Source organism: Balaenoptera musculus, chromosome 2 (assembly GCF_009873245.2).
Source record: "Balaenoptera musculus isolate JJ_BM4_2016_0621 chromosome 2, mBalMus1.pri.v3, whole genome shotgun sequence".
In the NCBI taxonomy this organism is placed as follows: domain Eukaryota; kingdom Metazoa; phylum Chordata; class Mammalia; order Artiodactyla; family Balaenopteridae; genus Balaenoptera; species Balaenoptera musculus.
Genome location: NC_045786.1, coordinates 37,281,605 through 37,304,075, shown reverse-complemented (window position 1 = coordinate 37,304,075; position 22,471 = coordinate 37,281,605). Strand labels below are relative to the sequence as shown.

Sequence of the window (22,471 nt, the reverse complement as noted above, 5' to 3'; positions counted from 1 at the left end):
TCAGGCCCAGGCCCCCAGCTGGGGACCAGGCAGCGCCTCTCCGCTGCCCTGAGTGCAGCCCCGGGCCAGATCTCAGGTGCGCAGTGCCCTGGTCTCTGCTTGTGGCGGCCCCCATGCCAACAGCAGAGCCCAGAGCCCACTGTGCCAGCCTTCCCTGCGATGATGGCCGCCCAATGCCCACCACGGGAGGAATGCCCTTGTGCCAGATCTCCGCTGCTTGTGGCTGCCCACACTGTTAACAATGTTCGTTTGAGATCATAGGACTGAACCCTTCTCTAAGCCAGTGTGCGCGTTCTAAAATAACACCCAAGCCAAGAAACAGCTGGAAGAAGAAAATTCTGAATACATTTCTTCTCTTTGTTCTAGCAAAGATTCAAACCGGTGTTAATACTTCCGAATAATAAAACTTCATTAAGGAGGTAATAGACCGGTGAGAAAGGCAACCATTTTAAGCATTACTGTAAAATCAAATGAATGCAGGCCAGGAAAGGAAAGATGGAATTGCAGCCCTCTTCCCCATCTTCTCCTGAATATATTCATATCTTCGACATAAAATCATCCCACTTTTATATTTTACTAGGAGCTCAAGGTCCCTTGATTCTTCAAAAGATACTCGCTGTTTATTCATGGGCAGGCCTACGCTAAAGAATTCTTTTGAGTCAGCAGATGTCAGTCCCAGGACCCCCGTTAGGTGCTTCAGAGAGACATCTCATGGTCTGTGAATCAGACTTGTACTGTCTGATGAACAACTTTAATTCATCTGTATATTATTTGGTTCTTGCTTCTCCTGCCGTTAGGAGTTCATCTGCTTTGCTGCTGCCCTCATGAGTTGACCCGTATACACAGGCAAGTTCTAACCTATGACTTATTACCTGAAAAGAGATAGAGTCACCTGAACACACAGTGAAGTCTTCCCTCCGGCACTTTGCACAAGCTGTTCCCTCCGCCTGAAACATCTCCTCCTGGCTGTCTTCCTCCCTGCATATCACAACCACCTGAAGTTATTTTCCTTTAATAATTTTTTCTTTTTTCTTTTTTCTTTTTTTTAACCTGTTTGTTGTCTGTCATCTCCCACAGGACTGTAACTCAAGAAGGCAGGGACACGTCTGTCTCATTCACATCTGAGTCCCCAGTGCTTAGAACAGTACCTTGTACAGAGAAGGGGCTCTGTGAATACCTGTTAAATAAATAAACATGCTATCCCCTCACTTGTTACCCATCCTTCAAGCCTCAGATTTTCCTCTGGGATGCCTTCTCCGTCTCCCCAAGACTGGTGCAGGCTGTGCACCTCTGAGCTTGCACAGCCCCTAAGCTGCATCACCTGCAGCTCGCCACACTGTGCTGACACTGTTCGCTTGCCCAGCTGCCTCTCCCACTGAACTACAAGCAACTTGAGGGCAGGAACTACGTTATGCTTCCCATGATATCTATAGTGTCTAAACGGTGCCTAACACTAACTGTTGTTAACTGAATGAACATTTTTCTCTGTTGCTTTTCTTCAATCTCCTCCTCTTCTAGATAGTCCTCTAGTTTAAAAAGCTGTGAGTACATGCATATATTTAGACTATACTTGCTGCAAAAAGGATTTGAGATAGCTATAAATATATCTATATGTATTATAATATTTAGAGAGAACACCTACAAGGGAAAGAGGGAATTGAGAAATTAGAAAAAGATATAATGTTAGTTACATCAAGCAAAGAAACACTCTTTTACTTGAAAATTCCAAGCAATTTAGACAATGGTTCCAGGTACTACTCCACCGGCACATGTGTGAATTAGCTGAAGTACTGCCTCAATTCTCCTTTCCTTTTGCATTCTATGTGAAAGTTATTACACATTCCAGAAAGGAATTTGAGGGGTATTGGTGGTTAAATGGTAGAATTCTCACCTCCCAGAAAGAAACTGGAAAAAATCAGTTATCAACTTCATTTTGCCTGATAATGATCACATAATATACAAAATTAGAAGTCAAGGTATCTCAGTGGACCAAATGTGGTGTGTCCCTGGGGGTGGAAGAGAGGAGAAGTAAACATTCATTGGGGTCATTACCCTCGCCTCACATTGACAGAAAACTGCAAGAAGCCCGAGGGCAACAGAAGCAGTGGTTTCCTCTGTGCATCCCCCCCCCACCCCCCACCACCGCAATTCCTCCCAGGGGGTCTCTCTTGAGTGTGATCCTGGGGACCACTGAGTGCTGTAGTGAGGGAGGGGCTCAGGCTGGGGGGTCAGCTTGACCTGGGATGAATCTGGGCCCCTCCAACCTCAGCAGTGGAATTTTGGGCAAGTTACTCTGACACTCAGTTTCCTCATTGGAAAATGGGGGTTAAATAAAGTAAACTGCTCAGTAAGTATTGAGGACTAAATGACATATGAATTGCCCAGCACAGTGTCTGGCATGGGTAGGTGCTCAGTAAACATAATCGCCCTCCCCCCACTTCCTGGTTTCTAGGCTGGTGAAGCCAACTCTACCATCACTGCCAGGAATCCAGCTCTGCAGTAAGACTTACCCCGCCTTTCTCGTCTTCCTCCACCCCTGCGGGTGAGAAGAGTGAAGTGAGAACGCAGGCCCTCCTCCCACAAAATCCAGCTCAGGTCTGTTTCCAAAAGCCCTGAGCACAATGCTGGACCCAACGCAGCACACCCCACTCTGGCCTCATAAATAAAATTGTCAGATGAATTCACAATCTCCTTTTCTTTCTTCCTACTTAATAGCATAGGGTTTGGTGTGAGTGAATATCACTACGTAAGATTTTCCTAAATACCAGCTTTATATTTTAGATGTCATCTACTGAGTTTGAAACTCCATAAATAGAAAATCATATAAAATTTCTTCTGTAAGTTCTAGCAGCAGGTCAGTGGGTCAACAGAAATAAAAACAAATCACCTATCTGTCTGTTTGTTTTAGCTAGACAGATTAAATCTATCTAACCTGATTCAAAGTCACGTTTAATTCTGACTTTGCTGATTTCTGAAGAAAATGCTGAGAAGGCCTTGCAATGGGGCTGAAATACATGTTGTTTATGTTCAGTTACTTCATTAAACTGAACTTTATGGACACTTTCATAAAGTGAACATCTACAATGATCCTTCCAATTTTTACCTGTGGAGATGTTTCTGGTTTCCAACTCACTCATTTTTATTGCCTCCGTTCATCAGATAAAATGAAGATTTTGAGGCCAAAGGGGAATGACAGGGAAGATACATCCTGAAAACCTTTCAAAACTTATCCTCTCCTCAGACAATGAAAAAGGATATTTGTCGTCCCGGCTTGTCCCCAGACCGTCGGTGGAGGGGGTGGAAGCGGGTCCGGGACGGCCTCTCCACCAGCCCGTGGTGGCGGGTTCCGCGCACACTGTCAGCTGGGTGGAACGCCGGCTGCAGAGAGAAGGAAGAAGAGTTGGCCTGTGACCGTGACATTGCCACTCACCCTCAAGAACACCAACTGATCACAACAACAGACGACAAGGCTGACTTTATAATTTTACTGGTGTCTATGACTGTGCCTTGAGTCAAGGTAAATAAAATGCAGCACATGGAGCTGTTTCTACATCATTACAGAATAATTTAAAATAGTCTTTAGTGTGTGAAGATGAAAGCTGAAAGAATGATATATTAAAAGTTGTCACAATTTGGAGACTATGGATTCATACATCAAATCCCAGGAACTAGGAGATAAGCATGAAATGTAAAAGAGGTATACTTAAGACAGAAACGAACTGAGTACCTACAGCGTGCAGTGTGCAGAAACATAGATGTGGCATCCAGAAATAAAACGGGATACCTACTGGGGACTGGGGACTACTTGCTCTATACGGTGTCTTTTTATATTTTTGATTGACTTGACAATGTTTAAAAATTCACGTTTGGGGCTTCTAGTGAAAAATCTGAACATCTTGGCCACACTGGTCCCAAATTCCCACTTGGCAATGGGGACTGAAATTGAGAGTAGCTGCTCTCTGCAGGTGGGACACCAGACCACTCAAATGACTTCTTACGTTAGACATCTGAGTTTGTGACCCCTGAGTCAAGGAGAGAAAAAAGAATACTACCTGAATACAGGTGGGAAACACACAACTCTTTATCAACTCATTATACCCCAAATGGCACAAATGAAAATACAAACAGATTCAAGATAAATCCATGGTCAATAAATACAAAGTCCTTTATTAAGGGAGGCTTGGGTGACATTCTTAACATTTTTGAGTTTGGCATCATAAAAGGCAACCTTTTTTTTTTTCTTTTAACATCTTTATTGGAGTATAATTGCTTTACAGTGTTGTGTTAGTTTCTGCTGCATTACAAAGTGAATCAGCTATATGCATACGTATATCCCTATATCCCCTTCCTCTTGCGTCTCCCTCCCATCCTCTTTATCCCACCCCTCTAGGTGGTCGCAAGCAAAAACCAAATCCTAGGCTGGACCATTCTACCTCACATAATGGGGCAATGTGTATACAATATTATGCCAGAGATGTTTGTGAAATACATGAAAACAGATTTTCTTTCATGTAAATTGAATCATATGTCAAATACCTAGCTTACCATGAAAGGAATCCTTTGACGGAGTATGTCTTTCTGGGGGAGCTTCTTTTAGTTAAGAATTGGTCGCTAATTTTTCTTTGTTAAACACACAGATTTTCTCATATTGGATTTGGGAATGACTCCTATTTCTCCCGAGTGGACTGATAAAATGTCTGGACTAGTTTAGTTGAACAGTTCTGTCAGCAAAGGGTCCCAGGTCCCACCCTGTCTCAGTTCTTCTCTGTTTTTACAATCCAAATCTATTAACTCCTAAAATAAAAGAGATCTTACTGAGGAACAACCTCTGGTACTGGAAGAAAAATATCCATTGTGATAGGTAAGATGGATGTTGATCTCAGACAAGAGAGCACACTAATCTAGGGAGTGATAAATTGAAACACCTTTGTTAATCAAGAGGATGAATACCCACGGCACACTTTATCAGGACCTGCTTACACAATAGATGTAATTTTAAGAGACAGATTACTTTGTTCCAGGATAAAAGAAAAGGGAGGACTCTCTGGTAATAAAATCACACGAATGTTAACTGTACTTGAAAACAACATTTTCATCTAGGAGTCTTAGAGCACAACTACTGCCAGACTGAGCTCCCAGAGGCCAGCCTACAGAAGGGGCATTCAGGGTCTTTAGAAGGGGATCCAAGGGGACTTCCCTGGTGGTGCAGTGGTTAAGACTCCGTGCTTCCACTGCAGGGGAACTGAGATCCCGCATGCCGCACAGCGTGGCCAAAATAATAAAATTAAAAATTAAAAATAAAGGGGGGGAAATCCAAAAAGCAGAAAGCTCTTGGAATGTCTTCTGGACTTCCTATTACACATATATTTTCTATTTACACTTGCCTCTTCTGCCTTAACCCCTGCTGGCCCAGATCCTCTATTATTACTTGGACTCAGTGTGTGTGTGTGTGGAGGGGGGAAATCTCTGGCCACATTTGATATTTTCTTCTCTTCCTCACCGTGGTACAAGTTCAACTCTCTGCCCCTGTAGTAGTTGATCTTCTTCCAAACTATATTTGACTTTAGCCCTCTCAACTCACAGGGCCTTGCCCATCAAATGAATTAGAGCAGTTCAGTCCAGGAAGCTGGAACTGGAGGAGGTTTCACAGTGAAGGAGTCTGTTAAACACTATGGTGTTTGGTAGTTGGCCTAAGTCTCTGGCTCCCAAAAAGCTAGGGACAAACAGACACACAGTTCTCCTGTTCCCACCAACTTCCAATCTCGTCCTTGATAAGAGCTAAAATTCTGTTATTTAAAAATGTGTTTCTTAAGCTAACTTTAATACAAAAAAGAAATAAAACCCTACCACCCTGAAGGCCAAGTACTTCATTTTTTCTGTTCCTTTTCAAGTTTTATCCATAGTTTTTACATGGTGGCACCCATAGCACATTTATTTTTTGTGATCTATTTTCCGTACTTAACATTTTGTAAACAATCTTCCATATATTATGTAATCCTTACAGTTATTAATTCAATAAGCGTACAGTATTTCATTTCCAACATTCAAAAGGCCAAAACTCCATTATACAGTTCAAAGAACTTGTGGTTTGGAATCAAAGAAAACAGTCTCAGTCCAGAATCTTCCACTTACTAACAAGTTACTTGTCTTCCTTATCTGTAAAGTGGAAATGATCATCTGATAACTTCCTCACAGGCTTGTTGAGAAAACGAAATTAGATTATGTGTGTGAAAGCTGCCTTATCCCAAGGATACTTGGTGTTACAGACTGAATTGTGTCCCCAGAATTTGTGCATTAAAGCCCTAATCCCCAATGTGACTGTATTTGGAGATGGGGCCTTTAAGGAAGTAATTAAGGTTAAATGAGGTCATAAGGTAGGATCTAATCCATAGGACTGGTGTCCTTTTAAAAAGAGGAAGAGACGCCAGGAGGACACGCACACTGATGAAAGGCCATGTGAGGACAAAGCAAGAAGGCAGCCATCTGCAAGCCAGGAAGAGAGTCCTCAATAGAAACCAACACTACCAACACCTTGATTTTGAACTTTGCAGCCTCCAGAACTATGAAAAAATAAATTTCTGTTGTTTAAGCCACCCAGTCTGTGGTATTCTATTAGGGAAGGTCAAGCAGGCCAATACACTGGGCATCAGAAGGAGGATGGATATCCAGGTGGTGGGACACTGGAGAGCATCTTGTTAAAGGTGAGGCCACCCTGCAGAGCCCTTCTGTGGACAGCAGGAGTGACATCATCGTTAGGGGCATCCCCCAGCATTCTGAGCCTCCCACACCCATCTGCTGCCCATGCCATGTCACCTCTGAAAGCTGCAATCTGGGATGAATGCCTGAAAAGAATGTTGGCAGGGTCTTGTGACTTGCTTTAATCAATGGATCATGAGCACACGTGATATACATCTTGTCCAAACAGAAACTCTCACACCCTTCCTTCTGCCATGAGAATGCCATGTCCCAAAGAGCGGATGCTGCTTCAACCTCAGTTGCAGAAGGGGAAGATACAGGGAGGAGAGCACAGCAGGGAATATGAGTGAAAAACAAAGGTTTGCTGAAAGTTCCAGAGTTTTTGAATTGGTTGGTACTGTAGCAAAGCTGACTGATACGGCAGTGATGGCAGAGAGACTGCAGTGAGATGGAGAGTCCTGCTTTTCATGAAGAGCAACAAGGGAAGTGTAAAGTCAAAAGATCCTGCAAATTGGTGCCTACATGTTTTGAGGAGGGCCTCAGGCTCAGGTTCTGACAAGCACCACCCTATCTGAAAACGTGGGACCCAGACACTAAGTAGAGAAGAGAGGACTCCTGCGCACCCGTATACAAAAGCTCCTCCACACTGATTATCTGGGATCCGGTGCTGGACTACCCATAGGTAGACCGAGCACATTCTTAGGATACAAGCAAGAAAAGGGCAACACAGAAGAGGAAGACTCTATTGAGAGACTGTCCAATAACATTCAAAGTATTCATTGTGGGAAAAATCAAAATTTAGCTGGATTTCCTTATCTTTTTGTTTGTTTGTTTGTTCTGGATGGCTTAATAGTTTTTATTCTGAAATACATAGGGATGGGAGGTCCAATAACCTCTTCAAGGCCCGGGCCAGCATTGGTCTTACTGCAGGGTCCCAGGCACTGGAAAGCGGATGGGAATGGCACATGCGGAGCGGCAGTGTCCTTGCTGGCTGCCTGAGATAATGCAGGGGTGAGGTTTAGCACCAGGAGGCTCAATAGGAACCTGAGCAGTGAAGGGGTGGCCAGAGAATTCTGTTTCACATTGTGACTGAATTGCCAGGGGCTGAGCATGGAGAGGAATGACCGAGTGGTAACCCAAGGCAGGGGAAAGGTGGATTCTGGGCTTAGGTCCCCAAATCTGAGAGAGGGTAGACTAGGTGGAGTACAGACCAAACATCAAGGTTCCATTAACCTCAACAGTGAAGGACAATGAGGCCGGGGTGGGAGGGTACAGGTGCTTCCTGAGTTGGCAAGTAGCTAGCCATAGGCAATTCTTACTTAGTTTCTGTGGCTGGGCTTTGAGGGGAGGAGGCGAATTCAAAGCGGTTCAAGGTACTTCTGGGAATTGAATGTCCACTTGCAGAGAGCCCCCGTCTCAGGCTCTCCCCGCTTTGCAGGATTGCAGGCTCCTGATTGTTTCTGAAAATACCTCTACGTGGATGGCAAATTGGTTCAGGTTTCCAGGTATCAGGGTGGCTGATAGGGCGGGGGTGACATGGCTAATGCTGATAGCAGAACTATTTCCGAGATGAAACAGGACACGTGAATCCTCCAAAAGAAGCAGCGTTGTGGATTTGCAGGGCAACGGCAGACAGGACCACACTCTCAGAGCACTCCCCCCAAGGACCGAGACCTCACGCAGGTGTCTTTACGTGTAGCACCATCTGCAGTCCCCTCACATCACCTGTGAAAGCTGCAGCCTGGGGTGAATGGCTGAACGTGGCAGCTGGATTTCCTTACCTTTCCTGGGGGAAAGATTACTTCCTCTAATTAGACACTATTGATCTATCAATGTGACCTACATTTGCATTGATTCTTTTAGCAGACGTACCGCATCACTGGCAGATCATTAACTTTGTGGCTAATTAGATACCCCAGATCTTTCTTACATGACTAATAAACCACAAGCAGATTCCTACTACTAAGCCCATGTTTAGTCATGAAATGAGCTGAAGTTTGAGAATTGGAGAGTTGCTTATTGCCAACTCAAGGAGACTGTCATTATTAAAGGTATATACGCTATAGCATATTCTTTATACGTGAATGACCAAGCCACACTTCTTTCTTGCAGCAAAATCAATTCTCACTTACAGCTGTATTTCTTTTTTAATTAATTAATTAATTAATTAATTAATTAATTAATTATTTTTGGCTGTGTTGGGTCTTCGTTTCTGTGCGAGGGCTTTCTCTAGTTGCGGCAAGCGGGGGCCACTCTTCATCGCGGTGCGTGGGTCTCTCACTATCGCGGCCTCTCGTTGCGGAGCACAGGCTCCAGACGCGCAGGCTCAGTAATTGTGGCTCACGGGCCCAGTTGCTCCGTGGCATGTGGGATCTTCCCAGACCAGGGCTCGAACCCGTGTCTCCTGCATTGGCAGGCAGATTCTCAACCACTGCGCCACCAGGGAAGCCCACAGCTGTATTTCTATACGATGTTATTAAAAGCAGGAGAAATGTAATTTGCTACTTCTCTCAAGTGAAATATAGATTTCTAAATGCTAGTAGGATGACCAAGTACATTCCTGCATTGTAAGAAGTTCTACTGAGTTTTAAAAAATATATTTAAAACATTTGAGAAGACAGAGATTAAGCATATTAATGGTTCCTTTGAAAAGTCTTGATCCAGAATATCATAACCTCAGTATCTTTACAAGGGGATACCCAATCACTGTTCTCAAACAGAAGCAATTCTACATAAGACAACTCTCAGTAGCTTCATTTGTAGACATTATGATAACTAAAGCGCAAGAAAAAAAAAAATTCCTGTCAGAGCAACAGATATTTTTCTGGAATACCACTGTCAATACTAGAAATACATACTGACAGGAGTTGCACTGGATGTGATGATACCATTATTTTACGGTATGAGGACAGTGTGCTAGCCTGAACCAGGGGTCATTTATGTGACAACTTCACCCATCTCAGCAGCAAACCAGGAAGCAAAGAGAGTCTCTAAGCAACAAAAACAGAACCCTCCAGGAGAGCACTTGGAAGGGAGCCCCTCAGGTTCTCCATTACCCCTTACCTGAGCCTAATAAACTGGACCACCTGGCTTTTCAGCCCAGAGCAGGTGAAAATAAGGTGGGGATGAGCAACACAAGGGAACAGGGGCTGCTGGCTTATCAGAGTGATAAGCAAAAAGACTGCTGACCATAATGGAATCCAGCTCCGTGCTTTCCTTCTACAGATGAGAAACCAGGACCCAGAGAGATGAAGTGATTTTTCTCACGGTCACACAGCCTGGCAACTGGAACTCGGGATTCTGAGCCTCCTGCAGGGTTCTCTTCACCTCACCATTTTGTCTCCTTTGCTCAGTCGCCCACATAAAATCAGTTATTTTTGAGATTGTAAGTGGATTTTTGCTGACATATACAGAAAAAATAAAAAATATTTTTCCAGAAATGTTCCAGACAAAATTTTATTATGTTCTCATAAATCTACTGATGACCCAAGATTCAATTAAAGGGTAAGAGCCCTGCTAAGGTATCTGGCTATCTTGCAGTATAAACAGCATACCTACCTTTTAAACTGCATCCAACAGTCTCATCTGGGGTAGGTGTCCGACAATATTTTATAAAGGTTAGCTACAAGTCCCAAGGCTATTTATTGACCTTCCCATGCTTCCTCCTATAGAATTAAAATGCTACCTCAATCCTTCTAAATTCCTCTATATATTTGAGCTCCCATCTGTTTCCCTCCTCCCCAGTAGAGCAAGAGGTGGAACAGGAGACTGGGTAGAAGTTCAACAAATCATAAAGGCACTACTAGACATGGTGTGTTAATGCTTGGCTCTGAGGTCACCCTCGCACTCACTAATTTGCTCTACAGGACCTCCAGCCCGCCCACAATGCTGTTCAGCTCTTCCTTCGTTCATGAAAGACTGACCCCTGGTTCTGAATACATTTCTCTGGGGAGAAGAGTGGAGACTTTAAAAGGGCAGGAAGGCAGATTCCCTGAGTTTGCAGCGCTTCTTATTTATATGCAGGCTATAGTTAATGGACGATGTTATAGGTCCCCTCTTTTAAAAAGAGTGAGTCTAACAAAGGGACAACTGTGCCTCTCTTGGGAACCCAGCTGGAGATCATTCCAGCCACAGCCAGGGCCTCCTTTGGTTCTCATGATGAAGGGAGGGAGGGAGTCAGGAAGACCTGCCCACTGCAAAGAAGAGGCTATTAATTCACTCCCTGGGGGCTAAATGGAGCATTTTAATTCTACCTTACAAAATGAGCAGAATAAAAAGGATTTCATAGCTTGGTTAGGGACTCTATTATATCACTATCAAAACAAAACAAAACAAAACAACCTTAAAATGAAATTCAAAATACTTTACAAATCTCCAGGATCAGACGTGCCAGCGCTCTGCCAGCCGTCCCTGACCTCAGCTCCCCAGCCTCCTCCTTTGCCCTCTGCAGTGTCAGAACTGGGCAGCAGCTGGTGCTCAGCCACGCCAGAGGGCTAGATCTTGAGTTCACAAAAATGTAAGGCTCCTAACTTCTGGGAATAAGGTCAGGCTTTTCTCCCAGCAGTCGGCCAGTGCTACACTATCTTCAGGCTGGTCTTAGTCCAGTCTTACAGGGTACTTTGACTCTCAGAGCCCCTGAATCACCTGAGTGGGTAGTTTTTATTTTATTTTTAACATTGAGACTATGCCTTTTTTGCCAACTGAATTTGGGATCCAATCTTCTCCCAAGGACCAAATGAGTCCTGCTGTGAGGATGAAAAGAAGCTACAAAGAGCAGAGCAGAGCAGAGAAGGTGCTGGCACCCAAACCTACTGACCTGTGACCTGGCCTGTCACCATACCTGTATCCCATGTGTTGCCCCTTCCTAGTCCTTATTTTTAAATGAAAGGTAAAAGGGAAGAAAAGTTAATAAGATAAACTAAGCATAAAGATTACTCTAAAAAATGACAGTGATAAAACAGTTTGTTTTTGAAGGCAGCAAAGGTCCAAACAGAAAAAAAAATCAAAGCAGTCAAAATTATCTCAGAGGACCAGGAGGAATAATCTGTAAAAATAAGAAATAACAACAAAGCATAAAACATGCCCAGAGTGCAGGGTTTAGGGTTCATGGTGGGGCTCTTGTTCCCGGAAGAGGCAGTTGAGAAGGTCAATATCCCAGGTGGGGCTCGCACAGGCATCTCACCTGGAGAGGTTGGTGGGTGACATTCTGCTGACCTAGCGGACTGCAAGCGGTGAGACCTGTTATCCTGCCCCAGCACCTTCCCTCTCGGCCCCCACATGGTGTCTGTGACAGTGGGTTCCAACACACATTTGATGAATTATTATTACGTTTCTAAATAATTAGGATCCAAAGCAGAGTGTGTGATGTATATAGGGTGTAGAGAAGATATTAGAAGCCCTGTTTCCACCACTCAGTTTTCTATTTTTTGTGTAATAATATAACAGTACAGGGGTATGTATATATAACTGACAAACAAAAACGTAACCAGATTGGGGATACAAAACTCTTTTTTACTACTAGGATGCATGATCAAAAAGTTTAAATGACAAAATGTTGAGAATTATTGAAACTGGTCATGGCTATATGGGAGCTTAGTATTCTATTCTTTCTACTTTGGGGGATAGCTAAAATTTTCCATAATAAAAAGAAGAATTTCCACTTCAAATCCTCAGGGATGGGCATGGGCATGGCAGAGGTTAATGCAGACCCCAAGTCCCTGCAGGCATATTACTGTCTTTACAGGAAATACCACACAAGCCCCCACAGAGGTAGAAGTTTTAAACTGTCCATTCCCATCCCCACCTTCCTGCCTGGTGCAATGTCTTCAGTGGAAAGAGAGGCCTTCTGTTGAGTGCAGTTCCCCTTTGGCTCCTAATATGATCATGACTAGAGAAATTAGTTCTGGGTAAATTGGGTCTGCCCATTTATTTCCTCCAGAAGAAGCTGATTTGCTTCTTATGTGATGATGGAATGATGGAAAGGAACTGTGGAAGGGAGGAACTGGTTTTTGTGAGCTAAGACTTGAGCAGTGACAGGGCAGGGCAGCAGGAGCCTGGCCTAGAGGCAGGTTAAACAGGAAAGCAACTGGCCAGTAGAGTAAGGCCAATGGTGTCTTGTCCTCAGAGGCCAGAGGGGTCAGATAGGTATTTTAGGTCCGGTAGGAAAGGAGTCAAGGCACCTGAACGTGGCTTCACCCCATCACCTGCCTCTTCCTGCCGTGTGAGACAGAGGTGAGGAAGAGTCATGTGTGGGCACGGACTGCCCTTCTTCCCTCTCCTTTCAGTCTCGCTGCATCCTGAACCACGCCAGATACACCACTGTGATTAAACTTGGTAAAATACTTCACTGAGTATAAAAGAGATCTGTAATTTGGAATTAAAAAAAAAAAGTAAGGGGGATAAATGCAACAAAATTGACAAAGTGTTGAAAATTATTGAGGGAAATGGGTGAAGGTGGTCAAAAGGCACAAACTTCCAGTTTTAAGATAAACAAGTTCTGAGGATGTAATGTATGGCATGGTGACTAGAGCTAATAACACCATAATACATATTTGAAAGTTGCTAAGATAGTAGATCTTAAAAGTTCCCATCAATGAAAAAAAATATTTGTAACTGTGCGTGGTGATGGATGTTAACTAGACTTACTGTGGTAATCATTTTTTTAAAAATCACATACATATTTAATTAAGAAACTAATAATGCAATATTACCCAAATAAAAGTAAGCACATGCTTAATTATCATGTTCCATATTTCAGAGAAGAGGCATTAAGGATTTATGCCATATGTTTATTTACAAACATATCATATCTAGGATGCTGAGTTCAAGAGTTTGATCCTTTTTTCAAAGAGACTGCACATCTTAAAATGCTCCTCTTCATATCTGTCTCATGGATTATTTTTTAAGCAGTTGGTGTCTTACTATAAAGAAAGGTGCAGTAAATCCAGATCCAAAGTACAAAGTCATCATAGCTAGTAACCACCACTTGTTTTCCACTGAAAATGGTAAATTCTTCCCTGGACCCTCCTCATAGTGGCTCCTACGGACCACTGAGGTTGTGAACCTCCGAATGCTCTGTCCCAACGCAGTGCTGTTGGAAGCTCGGCGAAAGGCGCAGAGACTGAAGGTGGAAGAAATGGCAGCAGCACACCAAGCCCTCCTTTCCTCATGACCTTGTTCCCCTCTGTATTGTGGTAATCATTTTTTGCAATATATACACAGAGCAAATCATTATGTTGTATACCTTAAACTAATACAATGTTATATGTCAATTATACCTCAATAAAACTGGAAAATATTAAGACTGGTGATGAGTGTAAGGGGGTTCATTATTCTGTTCTCTACTTTAGAGTATATTTTACATTTTCAAATAAAAAGTTTAATTTTTTAAAATTAAAATTGTGACACTATAATAAATTAAGGATGTCTTTTTCAGCTTTAACCCAATAACTTACAGACATGCAAAAAATGAGATGAAAGCTAAGTGCTTTACCATATGGCCTGCAAAAATTATTACTAAAATACTTTTCTTCACATGACTTTAAAGGACAAAATAAGTGTATAATTTCACAAAGGAACTAGGAAGGTATATCATAAAAGAAAATGTTTCTAGAGGGAATAAAATAATCTGGAATGTTTAGTTAGATATAACAGCACATGGCAATTCTAAACAAAGCATATTGAGTTTCAAAAAAAACAACAAAATGTACATCCTGTTTTTGATTTAAAAGAGCCTTGGGGGGCTTCCCTGGTGGCGCAGTGGTTAGGAATCCGCCTGCCAATGCAGGGGACACGGGTTCGTGCCCCGGTCCGGGAAGATCCCACATGCCGCACAGCGGCTAGGCCCGTGAGCCACAACTACTGAGCCTGCGCGTCTGGAGCCTGTGCTCCGCAACGGGAGAGGCCGCGACAATGAGAGGCCCACGCACCGCGATGAAGAGTGGCCCCCGCTCGCCACAACTGGAGAAGGCCCTTGCACAGAAACGAAGACCCAACACAGCCAAAAATAAATAAATAAAATAAATAAATAAATTTATTAAAAAAAAAAAAAAAAAAAAAGAGCCTTGGGTACTTTTCCTCACCCGACCACTTGCTCATGAAGAGGCACACATAGTGTCCTATTCCTCCTGGATTCATACAGTCAGTCACAAGAGTTAGGAACGCCCTTACAGGCCTTTCAGTCCCACTACGCAGCACCCTCGCCGCGGCCATCCAGCCTCTACTAGACCCCACAGGAGGTGGGACCCAATGACTTTCCCAGGCAGGCCACTCCTTTTTCATACAGCCCTGCTTCTGGTATATTTTCCCTTAGGCTGAGCTGTAAAGTATCCCTGGGGGAATCTCTTGGGGGAATCTGCCCAGATGAGAGGTTTCTAAAAATTCATCATTATAAGGTCATTCTTCTCCATGAGGAACCAAGTTACCAAAAGTAGGAGGATTGGTCTGTGGGACCAGGTTCTCCACTTAATTTGAGTTCAAACTGCAGATGAGTCTGGGTGCTTGTTTGGAGACTCCAAGTTAAGTGGGTTTGGCATTCCTTTTGTCACCTAATACAAAAACTGGCAGGGCTCATAAGGAGGGAGTCTTTTTTTCTCACCTGCAAGTGTCCCCCTCTACCTACAGACAGGGGAGAGAAATCCAACCACTCAGACGTGAGCTGGTGAGAGCTGCCATCCTGAACCGGGCCCCTCCTTTGGATGGGTGAACGTGCTACTGACAGCTTCTTGGTTCCCATCAGTAGGGCAGGGTCTCTCCCTTACAAGGAAGGTGGGCCTTTCTCCAGCTCTGGCCTGTGACTGGTGAAGTAAGCCTGGTCAGCCCTGCCTACGCAGGCGCAGGTGGCCTAACTTCCAGGAAGAGGGAGGCGTGAGGAGGGATGTCCCATTTTGATCCCAAAGCCCCGCCCAAAAGGGCTCTGGGAGCTACCCAGCAGCTAGTAATAAAGCTAATAAAGCTAATGATCTGATCCTCCATCGGCTCCCTGAGTCAGCTCCCCACCAGTGAGAACCCAGAAAAGGGAACGGTAATCAATCAGCTTCCTCAACTGCCAGAATGTTATGGTTCAGCTTCTCAGATTAGGCACCATGAACACAGCCCTAACTAACTACTTTACCTGGCACCCTAAAAAATGGATAAGGGAAATTATCATCAGTGAATTTGGTTATTTTTGTGGGATTTCAAAGTTTTGAGGTGACTGTATTTCATCTGATGCTCCAACGGTGGAGGTGTGCAATCCGCATGGAGTATAAAACCAGAGATTAAAAGTAAAATGTTTCATCAATGCAATAATTCAGATGTTTCCTCTAAAGCCACCAAGAAACTTATTGAGAAATGCTAAAAAAAATTTTTTTTTCATTTTCTGTGTATTTTACTTGTTTGTGCTTAGGGAATTTTTGACATGTTTTGAAAATTTCTGGAGTTTCTGGAAATAATTTATGGTAATGGAGAGACTGACAAGCCATAGGATTAACTGTCAGTGGGATGTGCCACAACAGGGAAGGGGACAACCAGTGGGAGACTTCTGCCTGTGTCAGGCTAATGACTGCCCCCTTTCTCCTTTCTCTTCCCTATAAACCAGCTTTACAGCTGTGGGATTGTGACTTTTAATAAGGAAAATATATTTGGTCTTCCTCCTCATTTCTGGCACAGAGCTCCTTTGGAATTTCCTAAGTGATGAGAGAAGCAAAGGTGGTTTTTGTTATGTTAATCAGGTGACTTTTGGAACACACCTAATGGTAGGGGCTGGTTGTCTGGAGAACCAACCCTGTGATTAGAGGGTTGAAACTTTCAGTGTCCCTCTCACCACCACCAGAGAGGGGAGAGGGACTGGAAGTTGAAGCAATCGCCAATGGCCGATGATGTCATCAATCATGCTTCTGTAATGAAGCCTCCATAAAAACCCAAGAGGCCAGGGTTTGCAGAACTTCTGGGTTGGTGAACACATGGAGATTTGAAGACAGTGGTGTGTCCTGGAGAGGGCACAGAAGCTCTGTGCCCCTTTCCCACATACCTTGCCCTACACATCTCTTACATCTGGATGTTCATCTGTATCCTTTATCATATTCTTTTATAATAAACTGGTAAGTGTAAGTAAATGTTTCCCTGAATTCTATGAGCTGCTCTATTAAATTAATTGAATCCAAAGGAGGAGGAGGTCATGGGAACCTCCGATTTACAGCCAAGTTGGACAGAAGTTGTAGGTAACTCGGGGACCTAGACTTGTAACTGGTGTCTGAAGTGTAGAGGCGGGGCAGTCTTATATAGGACTGAGTCCTTAACCTGCGTCACTTGATGCTGTCTCTGGGAAGATGGTGTCAGAATTGAGCTGAATGGTAGGAGAATTGCTTGTTGGTGTCGGGAACCCCCTTCTGCCCATGGTGGAATTGGGTGCAGAACCCTTAATAGCCTACTCAGTCAAACTATGGATAATAGGGCCAGGACATGCCAGGCCAGGGCACAGTCCTTTTCCCTAAACCAAAATCTAGGACTGCCCACTTCCCCAGGGCTGCTGTTCTCCAGTGGGGAAGAGTAGAGAAAAGGCAAAAATCCACACCTCACAGGCATAAAGCAAGAACTTGCTTCTTGGTGGTTCTTAGATATGGAAGAACAGATGGATCCCACTTAGAGCCATCAGTAACTAAGAAAATTCAGGCTCTGCTGGAACCATTACTTTTAAAGACAACCAACCCGCTTAGATCAAATTATTTAAATAAGAAATATATTTACATTCTTAAATAAAAGATGGACAGTGAAGAGACAACCTCCACCCCTTGTTCCCCTCTCTCCAGTTCCCACCTCCCAATGGGTAACCACATTATTAGTTTCTTGTGACTCCTCCCAAATACTGATTATGCATGTACAGCAAATACATATTATTTCTACCCCCCCTTTTTTACACAAATGGTAGCATACTAATACACTGTTCTGTACCTTTTTAACTTAATTGCCAATTAAATTTCTAAACCTGATTCCAATTTCTTAGAAGTTCTTTCTCTAAATTCTCAACATATAAAAATAGCCAAACAGGGACTTTCCTTGTGGCACAGTGGTTAAGAATCCACCTGCCAATGCAGGGGACACGGGTTCGAGCCCTGGTCCAGGAAGATCCCACATGCCGCGGAGCAGCTAATCCCATGCGCCACAACTACTGGACCTGCGCTCTAGAGCCCGCGAGCCACAACTACTGAGCCCGCATGTCACAACTACTGCAGCCCATGCACCTAGAACCTGTGCTCTGCAACAAGAGAAGCCACCACAATGAGAAGCCTGTGCACCGCAACGAAGAGTAGCCCCCGCTCGCCACAACTAGAGAAAGTCCGCGCGCAGCAACGAAGACCCAAAGCAGCCAAAAATAAATAAAGTAATTCATTAATACATTTTTTTAAAAATAGCCAAACAAAAATATTAGAAAACTCAACAAAATTAAAAGTAAAAACCATCAGAGAACATATACCAAGGCTATAACTGGATCACTCCCTTCTAGACAGTTCATCTTGGCCAATTTCTCTAAGCCCTTATATCTATCTCAGGATTACCTGGTCCTCAAAGCCTACGATCACTACCCTCTTCCCTTTCACTGCCTCCCTCTCATCTCCATTTAGCCACAGCCAAGCCTCTCCCCTGGGGGGTGGGGGTGGTGTTTGAAATAGAACTTGATGCTCTGTTCTCCTCTCACCCCTGTGTCTCTTCCCTTTTTCACAGCCAAGTTTCCTGATGAAGGAGTTGCCTCAACTACCTCCTCAACTCCCACTCAGCCCTCAGCCCCCGACCCCTCTACTCCACTGAAACTTCTCTCCCCAAGATAACCATTGACTTTCCTTGTTACTAAATCCAACTGGACGTTTTTCAGCTCTTAAGTTACCTGACCTCTTAGAACCATATGAAATTACTGACAATTCACTCTCTTTTGAAAATGTTCTTCTGGCTTCTGCGACTCCATGCTCTCCAGTTTCCTTCCTACCACTGTGGTGTTTCTTTCCAGTCTTCTATGCTGACTCCTGAACTTCCCGACCATCCTTTAAGTGCTGGCCTTCTTCAGGACTCTGTCATATAACTCTTTATCTTCAGCACGGACCTCTCACCAAAGCTTCAGACTTGTAGTTCAACAGCCCACTGGACAACTCTTCTAGGACTACCTGGCAGGCATTTCAAACCCAGCATGTTTAGAAACGAATCTGTCATCTTCCTCCCATACCAGCTCTATCTTGTGTATTTTGAATGTCTGGGAATGGCACCACCCTACAGCCGAGCCCTGGAAGTTTGGGGTCCTCCTTGAGCACTTCCTCCCAGCCCCTCCCCATCCCAGGCATCTCCATGTCTGGTCACTCTGACCTTCCAAACACTTCTCAAACCTGCTACTATCCTCAATTTCCCATCTACCCATTCCCCGGAATTACTGCAACAGCCTTAAAATTGGTCTTTTTGTCTCTAATCTTGTTTCCTCCAATCTAGCTTTCACAATGCAGTCAGAGTAATCTTCCTAAAACACAAATCTGATCACATCATTCAGCTACATAAAACCCATTAATGACAGGATTTTAAAAAATAGATCCTAACAAGTCGATTTTAAAGTTCACCTGGAAAAATAACCATGCAAGAATAGCTTGGAAAAATCACTGAAAAGAAGCATGAGAGTGAATTAATCCTACCAGAATTTTAAAATGTAATATAAAGCTACAGTAATCAGTTAAAACATTGTGATTCTGGTGTATGAATAGACACATAAATCAATAAAAGAGAATGGGAAGTCTCGAAATATAAGCAAACACATGTGGGAATTTAGTATATGATAAAAGTGGCATTTCAAATTAGTGGAGAAAAGATGATTATTCAATAAACAGTGTTGGGGCAACTGGCTAGCAAATTGAAAAAAAATTAAGTCAGATTCACACTGCATACCTTACGTTAGCATAAGCTCCTGATGGACCAAAGATTTTAAATCTAAAGATGAAGGCACAAAGTATTAAAAGAAACAAAGAGAAGAAGACTTTTTACAAAGCCCTAGAAGCCATTGAAAACCATTAAAGTTTGATACATAAAAAAATGTAAATGTCTGCATGGAAAAAAAAAAAATCCCATCACAAAAAAAGTCAAAAGACAAACGGCAAACTGGGAAAATATTTACAACTTATAACACAGATAAATGTCTACTTTTTTTAATATATAAAGAGCTCCTAAAAAATCAATTAGAAAAAGATCAACTACCCTAAAGAATTAAGGGCAAAAGAGATGAACAGTTTGTTCACAGTAAAGGCAATACATAATACATAAACATAAGAAAAAATGTACCTCACTCATAGTAAGAGAAATGTAATTTAAAAGAACACAGAGACATGATTTTTCATCTATAAGATTGACAAAGATCAGCTGATAAAACACTGAGCTGGGGAGGATGTGGGCAAACAGGCACTTTCATACATGGCAGGTAGGAATGTAAATTGGTGCAACTTCTATGGAGTGTGAACTGACACACCTATCAAAGCTATAAATGCATATACTCATTGCCCCAGCAATTCCACTCCTAGAAATTTTTCTTGCAGTTATATTTGCATGTGTATAAAATCATATGTGTATAAGGTTGTTCACTGAAACTTAGTTTGTATTTTTTTTAAAAGTCTGTAAATAACTTAAATGTTCATCATTGGAGAACTAATTGAACAAATTATGGTAAATCCATACAGTAGAATACTGTGCACTCAAAAACAAACAAAACAAAACAAAACAAAATAAGAATAAGGATGCTCTTGGGGAGCTGATATAGAAAGACCTTTAGGATATATTAGTGAAAAATGCAATGTACAGGAATGTGTATGGTTAGCTACCTTCTGGGTAAAAGGGTGGGGTGAAGTGAATTATATATTCACATTTCCTAATACTGCATAAAATATCCCTGAAAGAATAAACAAACTTGATAGTGGGGGTTGCCTGTAGGGAGTGAACTGGGTGACTAGGACAGAGATGGAAGGGGTATTTTCACTGCACACTCTTTTGATTATCTTTAATTCTGAACCGCATGAATATAAATACATATATATTCAAAAAACAACTAAAATTAAAATTGAAGAGCATATTACAAAGCTACAGTAAGTACACTGATATGCAAATGGACAGAGGAAATGGGCAGCCATATCAATGTAACAAAACAAACAGAAAGGGACTTCCCTGGTGGCGCAGTGGTTAAGAATCCGCCTGCCAACACAGGGGACACAGGTTTAATCCCTGGTCAGGGAAGATCCCACATGTCTCAGAGCAACTAAGTCCGTGCACCACAACTACTGAAGCCCTCACACCTAGAGCCCGTGCTTTGCAACAAGAGAAGCCACCGCAATGAGAAGCCCGTGCACTGCAACGAAAGGTAGCCCCCGCTCACCGCAACTAGAGAAAGCCCACGTGCAGCAATGAAGACCCAGTGCAGCCAAAAATAAATAATAAATAAAATAAATAAATTTAAGAAAACAGAAAGAATCATATAAAAAATAAATTATTCAAGAACTGAGACAACAGGTTGGACACAGAAGAAAAACGGTGGGATCTCTGTCTCAAGGCTCAAGACAAAATAAATCCCAAAGTAATAACAGTATTAGAATACTAGTATTAGTATTAAAATGGGTTAAAAAAATTGGGTGAGTGTTTGAGAAATCTTGACATGATAAAGGCCATTCTAAACATACAGATTATAACACGGAAGTCACACAAAGATCAATACATTTGCCTCATAAAAATCAGAACAGAAAACTCCCAAACAAAAAAAAATTACTAAATGGAGAAAATATTTGGAATATATATGGCAGATTGTGGTGGACAGACTCTAAGGTGTCTCCTGATGATCGCCACCTCCTGGTTCACGCCTTTGTGTAATTCCCTGCCCTTAAGTGTGGGCAGGACCTGTGACTTTTTTCTCACCAATAGGATATGGCAACGGAGTGATTCCGTTTTGATATTTGAAAACCTCTGTCTTGCTAGCAGAGGTGTTGGAGAGACCCCTCTTCACTGGTCTGGAAAAAGTAAGCTGCCATGACATTAATGGCCATGCTGGAGAAGCCCACGTGCCAAGGAAGTGTGGGTGGCCTGTAGGAGCTGAGGGGAGTCCCAGGCAAGAAACTGGTGCCTCAGTCCTGCAACCACAAGGAAATAAACTCTGCCCAAGGGAGCTGGGAAGCGCATTCTTGGTTCAGCCTCTGATGAGCCCACAGACTCAGCCAGTATCTGCACTGCAGACTGGTGAGACCCTGAAGCAGAGAAACCAGATAAGCCGTACCAGACTTCTCACCCACAGAAACTGTCAGATAATAAAATCCGTGTGGTTTTGAGCCAGAAGCTCATGGTAATTTGTTACACAGCAACAGAAACCCAATACACAAAAAGCCAATTTCCTTAATACATAATAAAGACCAATTAAAAACCAATAAAAGGATAGAGTACTCAACAGAAAAACAGGCAAAAGACTTAAAAACATAGTCTACAGAACAGGATATACAAACCGTCAAAGAAACACAGAGATGCTCAACCTGTCTTTTGTGTTATTGTCCTTAGCACCTCAGAACAGTGCCAGACAAGTAGGGGCTGCTCAATATTTATTTGTTGAATGAATGAATAAATTTCACTCATAATTAAAGGAATGTCAACTGAAACAATGAGATGCCATTTCTTACCCAGTAGATTAGCCAAGATTAGAAAGATGGATATAATTTGAATAGATGTTTCTCCAAAGATAATATACAAGTGGCCAGTAAGTACATGAAAAGATGCTTAACATCGCTTTTCATTAGAGAAATGC

General features: G+C 42.8%; 2 protein-coding genes across 4 annotated transcripts in view; both read right to left on the bottom strand.

Moving 5' to 3' along the window:
• The window catches only part of CRTC3 (CREB regulated transcription coactivator 3), a 105,497-nt gene that overhangs the window by 36,121 nt on the left and 46,905 nt on the right, over positions 1–22,471 (bottom strand). For all 3 annotated transcript variants that reach the window (XM_036843102.1, XM_036843103.1, XM_036843104.1), the window contains exon 3: positions 3,259–3,378. In XM_036843102.1, the coding sequence (XP_036698997.1) occupies positions 3,259–3,378 (120 nt within the window). The remainder of the gene's footprint in view (positions 1–3,258; positions 3,379–22,471) is intronic.
• LOC118891116 (cytochrome c oxidase subunit 7C, mitochondrial-like) lies at positions 13,520–16,560 on the bottom strand. Its single transcript, XM_036844755.1, has 2 exons — positions 16,499–16,560; positions 13,520–13,816 (listed from the first exon to the last, which is right to left on the bottom strand). The coding sequence occupies exons 1-2, from the start codon at positions 16,558–16,560 to the stop codon at positions 13,591–13,593; spliced, it is 288 nt and encodes a 95-aa protein (XP_036700650.1). The 3' UTR covers positions 13,520–13,590.

Excerpts from the sequence above, each read along its gene's own strand:
- LOC118891116 (XM_036844755.1), bottom strand. The coding sequence starts at position 16,560 with ATGACATCATCGGCCATTGGCGATTGCTTCAACTTCCAGTCCCTCTCC. Across the intron at positions 13,817-16,498 it reads CTCTCCCCTCTCTGGTGGTG|TCTCTGCGCCTTTCGCCGAG; the intron begins GTGAGAGGGACA and ends TTCCACCTTCAG.